This window comes from Bos grunniens, chromosome 12, assembly GCF_055505025.1.
Source record: "Bos grunniens cultivar Pamir isolate PY7600 chromosome 12, Bosgru_T2T1.0, whole genome shotgun sequence".
Lineage (NCBI taxonomy): Eukaryota > Metazoa > Chordata > Mammalia > Artiodactyla > Bovidae > Bos > Bos grunniens.
This window is the reverse complement of record NC_141176.1, coordinates 14,980,854-14,997,302: the sequence shown is the minus strand read 5'-3', so window position 1 is coordinate 14,997,302 and position 16,449 is coordinate 14,980,854. Positions and strand designations below refer to the sequence as shown.

The window sequence follows — 16,449 nt, the reverse complement described above, 5'->3', positions numbered from 1 at the left end:
AAATACACATGCATTTATAAAGATCAGGTAGAATAGAAAAAAATATTAGCTGTTCCTTTTTTTTATCTTCTCACCTGCTACCTAGCCACTCTTTCCTTTCATTTTTTTAAAGTGTGATTTACATACAGTAAAGTTTCTCTCTTTAGTACACAGTTCTACAAGTTTTGACAAACACACACAGTGGTTATACCATCAGCACAATCAAGAAATGAAACAGTTCCATCTTCTACAAAAACCTCTCCTCTCTCACCCCAAGGCTCTGGCAACTTCTGATCTGGTTTGTTTGTCTGTCTGTCTGTCTTTTGTCCCCATAGGTTTGTCTTTTCTGGCTTCTTTCACTTAACCATAATATATTTGAGATTCATTCGTGTTCCTGTGTGTATCAGTACTTAATTTCTTGTTATGGCCGAGTAGTATTCTACGGTATAGGTGTACCATGATTTGTTTATCCATTCTGCAGTTGAATGACATTTGGGTTGTTTCCACTTTTGAGTGATTATGACAAAGGGCTTCCCTGGTGGCTTAGCGGTAAGGAATCTGCCTGCAATGCAAAGAGCCACAGGAGATGCAGGTTTGATCCCTGGGTTGGGAAGATCCCCTGGAGGAGGGCCTGGCAACCCACTCCAGTATTCTTGCCTGGAGAAACCCATGGACAGAGAAGCATGCGCTCACTAACTTAGACTGGGATTATTGGGTTTTATGGAGAGTGAGTCTAACTTTATAAGCAACTCCTGAACTGTTTTACAAAGCGGTTATACCATTTTACATTCCTGACATACATGAGCATTCCAACTGCTCTGCAGCCTCATCAGCAGTTGATATTTTTAGGTTAAATTTTTAAAAGATTTCCCCCCTCTGGTATCTCATTGGGACTTCCCTGGTGGCCCAGATGATACAGAATGTGCTTGCAATGCAGGAGACCTGGGATTCAATCCCTGGGTCAGGAAGATCCCCTGGAGAAGGGAATTACATTGCTGTATCTCATTATGGTTTTAGTTTGCATTTCTGTAATGACTAATGATGTTTAACATTTTTTCATGTGCTCTTTACCAATCTTCATCTTCTTTGATAAAGTGTTGTCCATTTTTTAAAAAATTGGGTTGTTTCCTTGCTATTGAGTTTTAAGAATTCTTTATATATCTGGATATAAGTCCTTTATCAGATGTGTGACGCAATATTTAATTACAGTCTATAGCTTGTATTTTCATTCTTGTAACTGTGTCTTTCACAGAACCAAAATTCTCTACGTTAATAAAGTCTAGTTTATTGATTTTTTTTTTTCTCTTTTATGGATGGTGCTTCTTGTGCCATATGTAAGAAGTCTTTGCCTAACCCAAGGTCCCACGGAATTATAGTTTGGGATTTTACATTTAAGTCTGTGGTCCGTTTTAAGTTGATATTTCATGTGGTGGGGGAAGAATGGGTCAAATTGGGTTTTGTTTTTTTATATGCATCTAGTTGTTTCAGTACTGTTTGTTGGAAATATCTTTCTGCACGAAGTCAGTTTTACATCTTTGTCAAATCAGTTTCCATATATGCATGAGACTGTCTCTTAACCTCTCTGTTCTATTCCATTGCTCTGAACGTCTGTCCTTTTACCAATACCATACTATCCTGACGAGAGTAACTTTACAGAAAGCCTCGAGTGGGAGTCCTTCAGCACTTTTCTTAATGTTGTTTGGCTCATTCTAGTTCTTTTACTTTCACATATAAATTTTAGAATCACTTTATCTTTTTTTTTATAAGATGTCTTGCTGGAATTTTGATTGGGATTACATCGAATCTATACATTATTGTAGGGAGGGGTAATTGACATGTTACCCATGCTGTCTTTCAGTTGGTGAACACAGTTTATCTCACCATTTATTTGATTCTCTTGGATTTCTTTTGTCAGCATTTCTTAGTTTTCAGCATACAGATATTATACATATTTTGTTAGATTTTACACCTGTTTCACATGTTTTTATGATATTGTAAATGGAATTTAAAAAATATCAGTGTTTAATTGTTTATGCTAGTACATAGGAATACAACTGATTTTTCTGATTGAACTTGTATCCCATGACTTAGGTAAACATGCTTATTGTTAGTTTCTGTAGTTTTTTGTGTGCATTCTTAGGGATTTTCTGTATAGGCAGTCTTGTGCTAAGTTGCCTTAGTCACGTCCAACTCATTGCTACCCTATGGACTGTGTAGCCCACCAGGCTCCTCTGTCCGTGATATTCTCCAGGCAAGAATACTGGAGTGGGTTGCCAGGCCCTCTTCCAGGGGATCATCCTGACCCAAGGCTCAAACTCTAGTCTTTTATGTCTCCTGCATTGGCAGGAGGGTTCTTCACCGCTAGCGCCACCTGAAAAGCCCCAAAGACAATCATATTATCTGTTAATAGGATAGTTTTATTTTTATCTTTTTAATCTGTATATCCATTCTTTTGGTCTTCCTTCCTTCCCTTTTTTTTTTTTTTTTTTTTGCCTTATTGCCTGCCTATTACTATTACCTCCAGTGTCATATTGAATAGTATTGCTGAGATTGGACATTCTTGCCTTTTTTTCCAATCGTAGGAGGAAAGCATTCATTCTTATATTGTTAAGTGTATGTGAACTGAATGGTTTTTATTAGGGTGAAGAACTTCAATTCCTATTTTGCTGAGAGTTTTTTTTTTATTATGAATGGAGGTTGAATTTTGTCAGATTGCTTTTTCCTGCCTCTGTTGAGATGACCCTGTAATTTTTCTTTAGTCTGTTGACTAAATCATACAGTAGAATCATATTGATTTTCAGATGTTTACCTTGCCTTCTCAGAATAAATGCTGTTTGGTCCTGATTATATAACTGGTGTCAAGTTGCCAAAACTTTTTAAAGAATTTTAGTATCTCTGTTCAGTAGGGCTATTGGTCTATAGCTATCTTCTTTTTTTTTTTAATAACATCATTACCTGATTTTAGTATTAGGGTCATGCTGGCCTTGTAGAATGATTTGGGAAGTATTTTCCCTTCTTTAGTTTTCTGGAAGAGAGTTTGTATAGAATAGGTATTATTTCTTCCTTAAATGTGAAACCACATGGGCCTGAGGGTTTTGGCATAGGAAGATTTTAAATTACAAATTAATTTTTAAAAGAGACCATTTAGATTACCTGTTTCTCCTGGAGTGAGTTTTGGTAGTTTTTGTTTTTCTAGGAATTTGTTCATTATATCTAAGTTGTTATATTTATTAAAATAAATGCAATATGCTATGTTTTATTTTATTTTTTTCTCAGTTCAAAATATTTCCCAATTTCCCTTTTATTTGACCTCCATAGGCTATTTAGGTATGTGTTATTTCCAAATATTCAGAGATTTTCCAAATAATTTTCTGTCATTGATTTCTAATTCAATTCCAATGTGTGTATACAGCATGCTTTGTATGATTTGAATTCTTTTAAATTTCTTGAGACTTGTTTTGTGGCTCAGAATGTGGTGTCTCCTGGTAAAAGTGCCATGTGTGCTTGAAATGAACGTGTATTCTGCTGCTACTGGATGGAACGTTCTACAGAAACCAGCTAGGTCAAGTGCTTGACAGTTATTCAAGTGTTCAGTATTCTTATTTTCTGTTTACTGTCTTTCAGTTACTGAGGATTGTTGAAAACTACAGTTTTTGGATTTTTTTATTTCTCCTTACAGTTCTATCAGTTTTTGCTTAATATAGTTTGAATCTCTGTTATCAGTGTTTAAACACTTAGGATTTTTATGACCTCTTGATAAATTGATCCTTTTATTCATTAGGAAATGATTTAGCCTTGCAGTCTACTTGGTCTGAAAAATACAGCCTTTTCAGCATTCAGCATTTGATTATTTTAACATAGAGGATCTTCTTCCATTCTCTTATTTTGCCCATTTATGCCTTTATATTTAAAGAATTATTTCTTAAAGCCAGCAGTAGGTGTGTCTTGCTTTTTTATCTAATCCAACAATCTCTACCTTTTAATTACGGTGTTTAATTGAGAACATTTACATTTAACGTGATTATTGCTACAGTTGGTTTAAGTGTACTGTCTTATTGTTTGCTTTTTGTTCATCCCTCCTTTCTACTTCTTTTAGATTATATTTTCTCTAATGATTCCATTTTATCTTTATTGGCTTATTATTAATAGCTATAACTCTTTGTACTGTTATTTCAGGTATTACTTTAGAGTTTGTAGAATCCATCTTTAACTTATCACATCTACTTGCTAGTAATCTAAGAACTGTACAGCAGTATCCATTCCTTCTCCCCTCCTGGTCTGTGTTCTATTTTGTCATACATTTTACTTCTATGTATGATATAGCCCCTCTTCACTCATATACTGTTACTAATTTTGCTTTAAACGGTCAGTTATTTTTTAAAAGAGATATAATAGGTTTTTTTTAAGAGAAATAATAGTTAAGGGAAATATTTTTGTGTTTAACTACATACATAGTTCCCATTTCTGAAGCTCTACATTCTTTTGTACAAAATTTCTTATGGTGATAAATTTCTTATCACTGGCAGTGATTGAGTCCTTCCAGCTTTCTGAAAAAGAACTTCATCCTCATTTTTTTTTCTTTGTTAAAATATTTATTTATGTGGCTGTGCCAGGTCTCAATTGCAGCATGCAGGATCTTTTGTTATAGCATGTAAGATGTAGTTCCCTGACTAGGGATTGAAAGCAGGCCCCTGCATTGGGGGCACAGAGTCTCAGCCACTGGGCCACCAAGGAAGTCCCTCGTCTTTATTTTTGCCAGATGTTTTCACTGGGGACAGACTTATAAGTTGACAGACTTTTCAGAATTTCCTCTCAGCGCTTGAAAGATACTGCCACACTCTTCTGTCAACCAGAAGTCTGCTTCCAGTCTCATCTGTGTTGCTCTGTGTATAATCTAGTTCTTTTCTCTGGGTAGCTTTTAGGATGATCTCTTTATCGCTGGTTTTAAGCCATTTGATGATGATATACCTTGCTGTAGTTTTCTTCATAATTCTCTTGCTTGAGGTTTGTTTAACTTCTTGGATCTTTTTTTTTTTTTCAATAAAATATGGAGAAAATTACCATAATTGCCTCAAATATTTTTCCCCTCCCTTCCCTTCTTCTTCAGGGACTTCACTAGAGATTTATTTGGTTGTTTGAAATTTCTCCACGGTTCAATGATATGGAGCAATAATAATTTTTTTGTTTTTTTTCTGTTTTGTTTTTGTTAGTTTCTATTGCTAATATATCACTAATATTTCTGCCCTGTTTAATTTGCTGTTAATCCCATCAGCCTATCTTTTTTCCCAAATCATATGTTTCATCCTTGTAAATTGGGTTTTCTGCACTTAATATGCTAATGTTTACCTGTACTTTCTTGAACATATAAAACATGGTTATAATAATTTCAGTGTCCTGGTATACAAATAATATCATCTTTGTCATATCTGGGTCATTTTGATTGATCGATTTTCCTCCCCATCGTGAGTCATATCTCCCTGCTTGTTTGTATGCCTGGGACTTTTCATTGGATGCCAGACATTGTGAATTATTGGTTGCTAGCTGTATTTTATTTAATATCTCTGAGCTTTGTTTCAATAAAAAATTAAGTTACTTGGAAATAGTTTGATCTTTTCAAAGCTTCCTTGTATATTTATCTATTTTATTTTTTATTGAAGTATAGTTGAATTACAGCGCTTTGTTAATTATTGCTGTGCAGCAAAGTGACTCAGTTTTTCACATATACACTCTGTTTCATATTCTCCTCCATTATGGTTTATCATGGGATACTGAATACAGTTCCCCATGCCGTCCAGTCGGACCTTGTTGCTCACCCTTTCTATATATAATAGTTTGCATCTGCTAACCCCAAATTCCTACCCTTACCCTCTCCCACCTCCTTTCCCCTTGGCAACCACCCATCAGTCCAGAACTAACTTTTCATCGTGACTTTGGCACTATCCTTCTAAATATCTGGCATCCTGTGTTTACAAGTTTTTATTTTTTTCTTTTTTACCCAGGCTGGTGGCAACACCAGCCCTGTGTGATTTCTAGAAGCTGTTCTGCTGCTTCTGTTGCTGGCTCTTCCCCAGCCTCAGGCAGTTTCCCCACGTGTGCTACGTACTCATCTGAAACCTGGGAGCAGAGCAGCTCCTGGAAGACCCCATTCTCCCTCTTGAAAATATTTTTTAATCAAAGCAATACCTGTACCTACCTAAAAATAGAGTGAATAGAAACAAAAGTTAGCAATTTCCTTTTTTCAGTCCATAAATTTATGCCTCAGCAGGCAGCCACTTTTAATTTCTCAAATTTACCCACAAATGTCCATGTAATAATATATTTATACTGTTATTTCTTGCTCTGTTAATTGTAGGCATTATATAATCAAGCCATAGTCGAGGATTTAGCACTTTTACACCATTCTTAACAGACATTGTTTTTTTCCTGCCATGCATTTCTTCTTCCCACAACCTTCCCAGTAACCTTAACTTTTTAAACCAGTAAAACAATTTTAAGAATTATTATAGTCAAGTTTTATCTATGAACATTCTTTTCTTTTACTTTTGATTTCTGCAAAACTGTAAAACTGCCTTTGAACTTAGCTAGTTGTTCAATTAGATCTGGTTCATACCTGGCTTTAGCCCCCTCCCCCTACAAATGCTCAGCTCTATTAGATCATGTCTCTGTTTATTCGCAACAAAGTGCTGCCTCCCAAAGGCTCTCACTCCCCCCCACGATTACATACCTGTTGCTGCTAAGGTTTGCTTATTAGCACCTGTCATCCCCAGATTTCCTTCCCCATCATCTTCTTTTGGGTTCTTTCACTACACCGTGCAGCATCTTAGTTCCTGCACCACGGATCGAACCCATGCCCCCTGCAGTAGAAGCGTGAAGTCCTAACCACTGGACAGCCAGGAACATCCCTCATTATCCTGTTAATTCCCTTCCTCCTCTCCAGCATTTGAGTCCCTGGTTCATGTTTCTCATGCCATCTTTTCTTTGTGGGGGGATGTATTATTTTTTTTTTAATTTTCATCTTATTGTGGTAAGAAGACTTAACCTGAGACCCACCCTCTCAAAGTTTTACATTTGCAACATTGTATTATTGATTTCAGGTGCAAAGTTGTACTGCCGATCTCTAGAACTTATTCCTCTTGCTTTAAACCCCTTTCCCTGATTTGCTCCTCCATTTTGGTGTCTAAAATATCTGAAAATGTTCTTGTGATACATTTACATTTAAATGATTTGACCAAGTGAAAAACCTTTCTCTCTTAGAATTTTATAAGCAGTTTCTCCATTGTTTCCCAGTGGCCAAAACAGCCATTCTGATACTGGTACCTTGCTTTTTTCTGTTTGGGAGCTTTTGGGATTTTCTCTGTCCCAAGTGATCTTTAGTTTTGTCATGACGCACTTTGGTGTAGGGCTCTTTTCATTGATGGTGGTCGCCATTTGGTCGTCTCATATAAGCAGGAGACTCGTGCCCTTCAGTTCTCGACATATTCTTAAATTGTTTCCTTGGTAACTGCCATCCCTCTGTTCTGTGTTTTCGGAATTCATTCTATTTTGCTCTTGGACCTCCTCCTCGATGGACCCGGTTAGTGTCTTGTATCTCATATTTCCATCTCTGTTTCTTTTGTTCTGTTATTTTGGGGAAGATTTTCTCAACTTTATTTTCCATCTTTTCAGTGGAAATCAAGGAAATTTAAAGTATGGTTGAATTTTTCTTAATTTTTTTTTTACATTCTTTCTTGTTCCAATAGTGTGCAGGACCCAAACAATAGAACATTATTTGTGGTTTATCTGCAGTTCAGCTTTAACTTGGAGTCCTGTAGTTTCATTTGCTAAACCTGGTAAAATGACCCCCAGCACCTAGAGAGAGTGGACTAGAAAGGGAAGGTGGCGAGCAGTCCCTAGACAACAGCTGTTCGGTCAAGCTCGAGGTTCTGTGCTTCAGCCTCTTCTGCGGCAGTCAGTTTAGATTTGCAAGGAGTTTGGACAGAGGGACAAACAGGTCATCTTGTTTGAGTGGTGGGTCACCAACTGTACCTATATTGTTGTTGCTGTTGTTCAGTCACTAAGTCCTGTCCGACTCTGTGACCCCGTGGACTGCAGCACGCCAGGCCTCCCTGTCCATCCCCAACTCCCAGGGTTTACTCAAACTCATGTCCATCGAGTCAGTGATGCCATCCAGCCGTCTCATCCTCTGCCTCCCCCTTCTCCTCCTGCCCTCAGTCTTTCCCAGCATCAGGGTCTTTACCTATATTGTACCTATCAAGTTTGGAAGAAGAGCACATGGCACTGAATTAGCATATGTGCTATTAATATGCAGAAGTGGTTGAACTGGAATCCAGGTAAAAAGGCACTTAGGCAAAACAGAACAGAACAACAAAATCAACAACAGATAACCACCCAGTCTTAAAGGTCCGGGCTTTTTCCTGTGATCCAGATTCCCCACTGGAGTGAGACCTCTTGACCTCTGCCCAGTGTCTGAAGGGGACTAGTATCATCCATGCCTTCAGGGGTCTCTCCTGGAGGCATGCGTGTGTTTATCCTGTCCTTGGTTAAACTCTGGGCACTAAACTCACAGATGTTCTATTTTGCAAATGGAAGAAACTTTCTGTAATAGCTGGAAAGTAATTTTAGTCCTCTGGGCCTCAGACATTCCTGACCCATGGACTCTCCTCTGTAGAGATCTCTAATCTTGTTGCCTTCTTTTTGAAATTATGTCTTTTCAGTTTTCAATTTAAAGTCTATCTTATCCAAGCTACCACATAACATTGAGCAGAATTCCATGCTCTATACAGTAGGTCCTTGTAGGGTACACATTTTAAATATATCTGTGTGTACATGTCCATCCCAAACTCCCTAACTCTCCCTTCCCCTTATCCTTTCCCCCAGGGAGAGTGGATACTTGTGTATGTATGGCTGAGTTCCTTTGCTATTCACCTGAAACTGTCACACCATCATTAATCAGGGGTGTGTGTGTGTGTGTGTTTGTACAGAATAAAAAGTTTAAAAAAAGAAATGAAAGTCAAACTTAATAAATCTAACAAAGGCTATAACATTCATAGAGATTAAAATTTTTTCTCTAGTTAAAAAGAAAATCTATCTTAAAGGAACCTAGCACATTTATGAAAAAGATAGGAAAAGAAATAGATTTCTAACTATCCTTTTTCCCAGCAGATTCTCCAGAAATATATTACAGACGTTCAAGGGTGTATGTACAAGGATGTTTCTTGCAAGTGTGTCTAAAATAGCAAAGTGTTGGTGATGACCATAATGTCCCACTGTAGAGATATGGGGTAAACAGACTGCAATTTGGATATTGGCTTCTATTAGCTGAATACGTGGATGATCAGTTGGAATGAATGAAATGAAAACATGACCAGCTTGTAACTTTCTATTTTCAAGAACATCACGAATAAATAAAATTCAGTTAATTTATTAATCTTCTTAAACCAGTGGGAATTTAAAATTCTTTTCTATATATGATCCTAGAGTTTTGGTTTTTTAAGCTCTTTTTACAACTTAAGTGATGCTTTACTTTTTCCTGTGCACTTGACATTCCATTTAAATCTGTAAATGACTTAATCATGTAATGATAACTGTAACTTTCAAAATATATAGAAACTGCTGCTGCTGCTGCTGCTAAGTCGCTTCAGTCGTGTCCAACTCTGTGCGACCCCATAGACGGAAGCCCACCAGGCTTCCCCGTCCCTGGGATTCTCCAGGCAAGAACACTGGAGTGGGTTGCCATTTCCTTCTCCAGTGCATGAAAGTGAAAAGTGAAAGTGAAGTCGCTCAGTCGTGTCCGACTCTTAGCGACCCCATGGACTACAGCCTACCAGGCTCCTCCATCCATGGGATTTTCCAGGCAAGAATACTGGAGTGGGGTGCCATTGCCTTCTCCGATATAGAAACTATGATGTAGTAAATAATAATTGTGCCTAGATTCATAGACATACAGACCACATATCTGCTTCCCAAATTGTGATTTTTGAGCTTCCACTTAGTTTTTTCCTTTTGAAAATAAATTTGTATCATAATATATAATTTTTGTAAATTATAAATATGCCAACACATATTTGAATATCACTTGAATATCATTTGTTATTCAAAGGCAAAGCCTTAAAGTTTAGAGAATATAAACCTTACAATAACAAAGAATGATGATACTGCCTTGGTTTTTAAACCCCAAAGAGAATTAATTGCCCTTTCATCAGCTTCCACCTTCACGAGATTTGGTACCTAACCATTTTGGACAGTTTCTAAAACCAAACACACTTTGCCAACATTGGGTCAACTTCAAAGACTTATCTAAGAGGCTCCACTAGCAACTTAAAATTTCCTAAATTAAAGGATTCTGCTTAAGAGAGAATGTTTGAGAGAGGAAAGACCATATGTGGGTTTGTGTGTGTATGTATGTAAATAGAATACGTACCTATATATGTTCTGTGGTCAAGTTTTATGTTGGAATTATTTGTGATGATACAATTTGCTTATTTGAAAGTCTTTAGTATTTGTTTTTTGTTTCTGTTTTTATAGGATTACGCCATTAGAGGGCAGTATTGTAGAGGCTTAAATGTACCTTAAACATACTGAATTGCAAGCTGTTTATAACCTATAACAATCAAGTGACCCTAAGGCCTTAGACTTATAGTATATTAAACTTTAAACTCAGTTGGTACATTCTTGCAAGTATTTTAAATTAATAGAAGAAAATTATGTAACGGGTTAAGCTATTTCACACTCAGATCTTTTAATTTTGGTTTAGAGAAGGGAATTATTTGGTCAGTGTGGCTGTAAGGTTGACACTCAGACTTTACAGTATCTCAATTCCGCTGATGTAAGAAGGCTCAAAGGACTGACTCTTATAGAAATTGCACTTAACATCTAAAAACTTGCCTTAGGGACTTAAAGTGAAAATAGATCTATGTAGGAAGGATTCACGGAGAAGGCAATGGCACCCCACTTCAGTACTCTTGCCTGGAAAATCCCATGGATGGAGGAGCCTGGAAGGCTGCAGTCCATGGGGTCGCTGAGGGTCAGACACGACTGAGCGACTTCACTTTCACTTTAAACTTTTCAGCATTGGAGAAGGAAAGGGCAATCCACTCCAGTGTTCTTGCCTGGAGAATCCCAGGGACGGGGAAGCCTGGTGGGCTTCCGTCTATGGGGTCTCACAGAGTTGGACACGACTGAAGTGACTTAGCAGCAGCAGGAAGGATTCAACCTGTGGGGTTTTTTTTCCCCCTAGCTATACACGGAAGGAAATGCAGTTTTAAGGTTTATGGCAATGGGAACTTTTAAGATCTCATTTCATCTGGTAGATTCCTTTTGGCTTCAATTTATATATGCGTAGCAAAGACTATGTACTGCTTTTTGTTTCTACACATAATTGATAAATTCATAGAAAGGTAGAATCTCTCAAAAAGGAAATATGATTTTTTTCCCTCTAAAATTCACTAGCTTAAAAAAAAGTATTATTACAACATAGTTATCTTTATAAATAAAACCACCCTTAAAGTCCTCCAATTACTGCTGCCTGTTACAACGAGATAATTGAAATCGAGATACTCCAGCTCCTGCGAGTCTTTAAGTGCTGGGACTGGGCATGCCCAGTAGCTCAGACGGTTCTGGTTGCAAATAAGCAGCTTTCGCCGTTCAGCAGCCACGGGGACAGGCAGCTCCAGGGACGGGGTCTGACTCCCTTAAACGTAAGCACGTGCGGAGCCCTAATCGCATTTTCAGGACCCCTCGGCGTTTTCCGCCGGAGCACTGCTCGGTCTTTCCTTGATCTTGGAGGCCCCTGCGGCCCGCTTCTGGGTCCCTGAAGCCGCGGCCTGGGCCAGCCCACCCGAGGAGCCGGTGGGGAGGCTGGGGGCGGGGTGGGGGTGGGGAGGGGGCGGGGCAGCGGGAGGAGGGCGGGAAAGGGAGGAGGGGGCGGATCCAGCGGCGCGCTGGCCAATCGGCGCGGCTCTTTCCTGCATATATTTTGCACGGAGACTGGGAGCCCTAGACTAGAGCCTGGTGGAGCCCGGCTGCTGACCAGGGAACCTTCTCTGCGCGGCCGTGGGATCTGCGTCTTCCCGGAATCACCAAGCCCCAGAAGCCGGGCTTCTTTCAATTAGTGCTGCCGTTTCTGTTTCTCCCTGAGCTGCTTAAAGCTAGAAGATTTTTATCTAGCCCCAACAAAGCGGCTAGTATTCCCTCTTTTTTTTTTTTTTTTTCTCCTGCGAGGGTGTTTTTGGCTGCAATTGCATGAAATCCCAATGGTGTAGACCAGTGGCGATGGATCTAGGAGTTTACCAACTGAGACATTTTTCAATTTCTTTCTTGTCATCCTTGCTCGGGACCGAAAACGCCTCTGTGAGACTTGACAATAGGTAAATGTCGGCTGGGATACTTTTTTAAATTTACTCGTGAGATTCTTGTAATAATGCAGGTGAAAGATAGCCCGGCGAATTCCTTTGTCCATTGCTGAGAGGCTACGGTGACATGGATGTTGCTTTTTGAAATGTTCCGAATAGCCTTGTTTTTGCAGGTCTGGCCAGAGCACAGTGTTTTACCACATTATGTAATTTAGCCTTTGTGGCTCACTAAAATAGGGAAATGTCTGGATATTCGTTAGGAAGAGAGTGGCTGGTGTTTTCTGGAGGGTGATATATTACATAGCATTAAAGAATGTTCAGAAAATGATGTTAGTAACACCACAGAATTGAGGAATTCTTTTTGTCTGGGATAGGGAAAAAAGGTCTCATTTATTGATTTTTTTTCCCCTTCTCTTTTTCAGCTCATCTGGTGCAAGTGTGGTAGCTATTGACAACAAAATCGAGCAAGCTATGGTATGTACTGTTTTAAAAATCGTTTGTACTAAATGTGGGCACGGTACAAAATGCAGGGTATCTTGGGATGAAAGGAGCGCATCCGTAGAAGATGATGACTGCTCTCCATACATTTAGAAATGCCGGCACTGTCTCCATTCTGCCAGCATGAAGCCACATACCGGGGCTGCTAAGGAGAGAGAAAGGGACCCTGCGGGCATTCGATGTTCTGGCCAGGACCGATTTCAAACAACCGTCAAGACTTTGGCGGAGGTGCCTGCCCTTCTTTTGCTGGGGAATTGCTGGGAACGCGCTGGCCCAGCGTGTCCTTCGGTCTCGGGCACATCGCTAGTGATGTGGCTTTCCTAGGGATCCTAAGGTTTACCGCGGAGCCGGGAGCGGGGAGGGCCCCAGAAGTGGGGGTCTCGGGAAGGAGCCTCCTACACAGGGCCAAACGGGTCCCCAGTGGTGGAGGCTCCTGCACAATGAAGAGCTGGAGAAAAGTTTCGCCGTCTCAGCCTGCGCCTGGATTTCTCCTATTTTTTATTTCCGCCTTGGCCGTTCTTTGTTATTGGAGCAGCGCCTGTGGCTCTTCTCACGGGATTCTCTGCCCACTGTTGCTAGGCAAACTCTGAACCTTTAATTCGGAGCTATAAATAACTCGAGCGCCCATTGGCTGCGACGGCTACCCAGGTTTCTGTGATGTCAGCTTAATCACGAAAAGGGGGGGTTGGGGGGAGGAAAATGCGGCAACACGCTCTGTAGGAACTGGCTGCAGCCGGTGCTGAGGGAGGCGGTCCAGCGGGCGGAGGGAGGGGCTTGGGGGCGGGGTCGTGGCTCCCGTTGCTCGGGGCTGGACATCCCTGAGCCCGGCTTCTTTCTGCACCGAGCTGGAGCCCGGCTGCATTTTGCCATCTCGAATAGGAAACCTGAGCGTAGGCATTCCTGGCCAACGGCTGCAAGGAAAGCAAAACCTTGATCACTTATACGTTAAACTGAAGTATTGTACAGTTAGGGTGATATTCCGTCTTTTTCCCCTGGAGCCTGTTAAATGAACCTCTAAAGGCAGGATATGTCAGTGGTTAGGGAGAGACGTGCAAAATGTTTTAACAATTCACAATCCGGGAAACAGTCAATAGAACGTTAAACCTTTCTCCCCCACCGCCCTTCCTTCTCTCCCTTTCAGGATCTGGTGAAAAGCCATTTGATGTATGCAGTTAGAGAGGAAGTGGAGGTCCTCAAGGAACAGATCAAGGAACTCATAGAGAAAAATTCCCAGCTGGAGCAGGAGAACAATCTGCTGAAGACACTGGCCAGTCCCGAGCAGCTTGCCCAGTTCCAGGCCCAGCTGCAGACTGGCTCGCCCCCTGCCACCACACAGCCACAGGGGACCACACAGCCCCCGGCCCAGCCAGCGTCCCAGGGCTCAGGACCAACCGCGTAGCCATCCGGGCCCCCGAAGAACTGGCTGCTGTGGTCTGAACTGAACAGACCCGAGAAGATGTACTAGGGGAGGGGTCCGCCCCCACCGTCACCCATTTCATTGCTCGCTGCAAAAGAGACGTGAGACTGACACATGCCATTTTCTCTTTTTTCCAGTATTAAACACTCATATGCTTTCGGCTTGAAGAAGTTTCTTAGTTGGGTGAGTTAAAGGTTAATCAGAGAATTAGCATGGATATACTGGGACCTCATGCAGCTTGGCAGGACCGTGAGAAATGGTTTCATTCATTCTGAGGAGCTGTTGTGCCTTTCCACCCCCCCGCCCCTGCTCCCCACCCCCCACCCCCTCCAAGAGTTCTTCCTGCTTGCACAGTAGTGTACTCCATGGGGTTCCGAAGCAGAGGAGCTTGCCGCTGGACTTTCCTCTCCTCCCCGGAGAGGAACTGGAAAGGGAGGTGAAGGTCAAGAGTGAAGCTTAGTCTCACCTAAAATGAGGGGAAAACATAGTCCGTTGTACAAACGACGACTGTCACCAGACTCCATTAAAAAAAAAATTGGACTGTGCCTCTTTCCGAAACAGCGGATGACACAAAACTATTGGCGTGACTAAATGGTGACAGGTAGCTGGGACCTAAGCTCTCTTACCATGAAGGTTGTTTTGCTTATTGTATATTTGTGTATGTAGTGTAACTATTTTGTACAATAGAGGACTGTAACTACTATTTAGGTTGTACAGATTGCAATTTAGATGTTTCATTGGCAGTCTGAAGAGGTGTGGATTGTCTTTTATATAGCGATCTTCGTGAAAAACCCATGAAGCAAAACACACCTCCCTAAAGAGATTTTAAGAATTTAGCACAGTTAGTCACTTTGTGTAATCTGCAATCTTCTAGCTGCTGAGTATCTTGAAGTCACTCCCTGTTCACTGAAATCCTTTGATTGAACTGGTTGAATACTTTGAAAAATGCGGAGTTCTAGCTAATGGATTTCCCAGTAGGGGTTTCTGCATATTACCTGTATAGTAGTTATCTGCATATGTTTCTCTGCATGTTCTCTACACAGTTGTAAGGTGTCACTGTATTTAACTGTTGCACTTGTCAACTTTCAATAAAGCATACAAAATGTTGATAAACAAGTGTTTCTACGTTACAGTGTTAATGTAATGGTAGTCACTTCCACAACTATTTCCAGGCAAAGTTAAAACAATTTGGTGAAATTCTGAAGTGGGGTGAAAGGGTTGGGCAAAGTAGTGATGCTCATGGTTTGATTGGAGAAGCATAAGGAATCTGACATTGCATTATTTCAGGCAGTAAGGGAAGAGACAAGGAGGCAAGAGCTTGGTCCTTCAGATTGTTGTGTGACCTGGACAAATGGCTTTCCCCATTCACAGCTGATGGGAGGGTGCTGAAAGAAATCTCTTCAGTGCCTCTGTGGCTTTAAAACTCCGGGAGTCCATGGAAGTCTTAATCTTCCAGTGTTTACCGGCTGAGGGGAATGAACCTTACTCTGTGTATAATCCCAACAAGCAGCTCTAGGATCAGAAGGTGGGGCTTAGAGAGAGAATCTGAGCTTGAAGAACTCTGAGAATGGATGCCTTTCCTAGTGTGGATTGAGTTCCCAGCTCCTAGGGATGCCCAAACAAAAGATAGGATAATTCCAGTGGCTTCCTTTATACTGAGTTTGAGGAAGGACCAGATGAACAAGGGAGTCCCCTCCCGCTTGTTTCCTTAAGGCTAAAATAAGTCAAAGTTCTAAACATGGAATCCTAAAGCAAGTTGGCACCTGAGAAGCAAGCCTGTAGGGTCCCATTCCGTTGCAGGAGCCGTGCCACTGAGCAGAGATGAACAGGGTGGGTTTTCAGCCCTGCAGTCTGCCCCAGCACCTCAGTACCCCTCCACTAGAGAGAAGCAGCATTCCTCAGCTCCACGGTTTTCTCAGGCCCTTGCAGGATAGGACTCAACTTTTCTGAATCCTTCTCTAATGCAGAACTGATGGGAGGTTGATGGGTGGATGGAGGGAACATCAGAGTTCCCTGGAAAGGACTGGACTGGGTGCATGTGTGACGGAGCTCAAAGTGACCTGCTGGGCAGCCTAGCTCTTATTGAAGCGCTGAACTGCCGACTGCCGTGGAAGGGGGCCGTGGCCATGAAGATGGTTTGGGGAAACTTGGAGAGGGCTTAAAACAATCCTTGTCATACTCACATGAAGGTTATATATTAATAAC

General features: G+C 41.0%; 1 protein-coding gene across 3 annotated transcripts in view; it reads left to right on the top strand.

Moving 5' to 3' along the window:
• Window positions 1–15,360, top strand: part of TSC22D1 (TSC22 domain family member 1) — a 124,274-nt gene extending 108,914 nt beyond the window's left edge. For 2 of the 3 annotated variants that reach the window (XM_086328879.1, XM_086328884.1), the window contains 2 exons: window positions 12,752–12,803; window positions 13,969–15,360. In XM_086328879.1, the coding sequence (XP_086185005.1) occupies window positions 12,752–12,803; window positions 13,969–14,226 (310 nt within the window). In that variant the 3' untranslated portion in view covers window positions 14,227–15,360. Of the gene's footprint in view, window positions 1–11,975; window positions 12,345–12,751; window positions 12,804–13,968 lie in introns of those variants that run through there. The other variant, XM_086328887.1, reaches the window with a different exon arrangement.
• The last annotated feature ends 1,089 nt before the right edge of the window (window positions 15,361–16,449 follow it).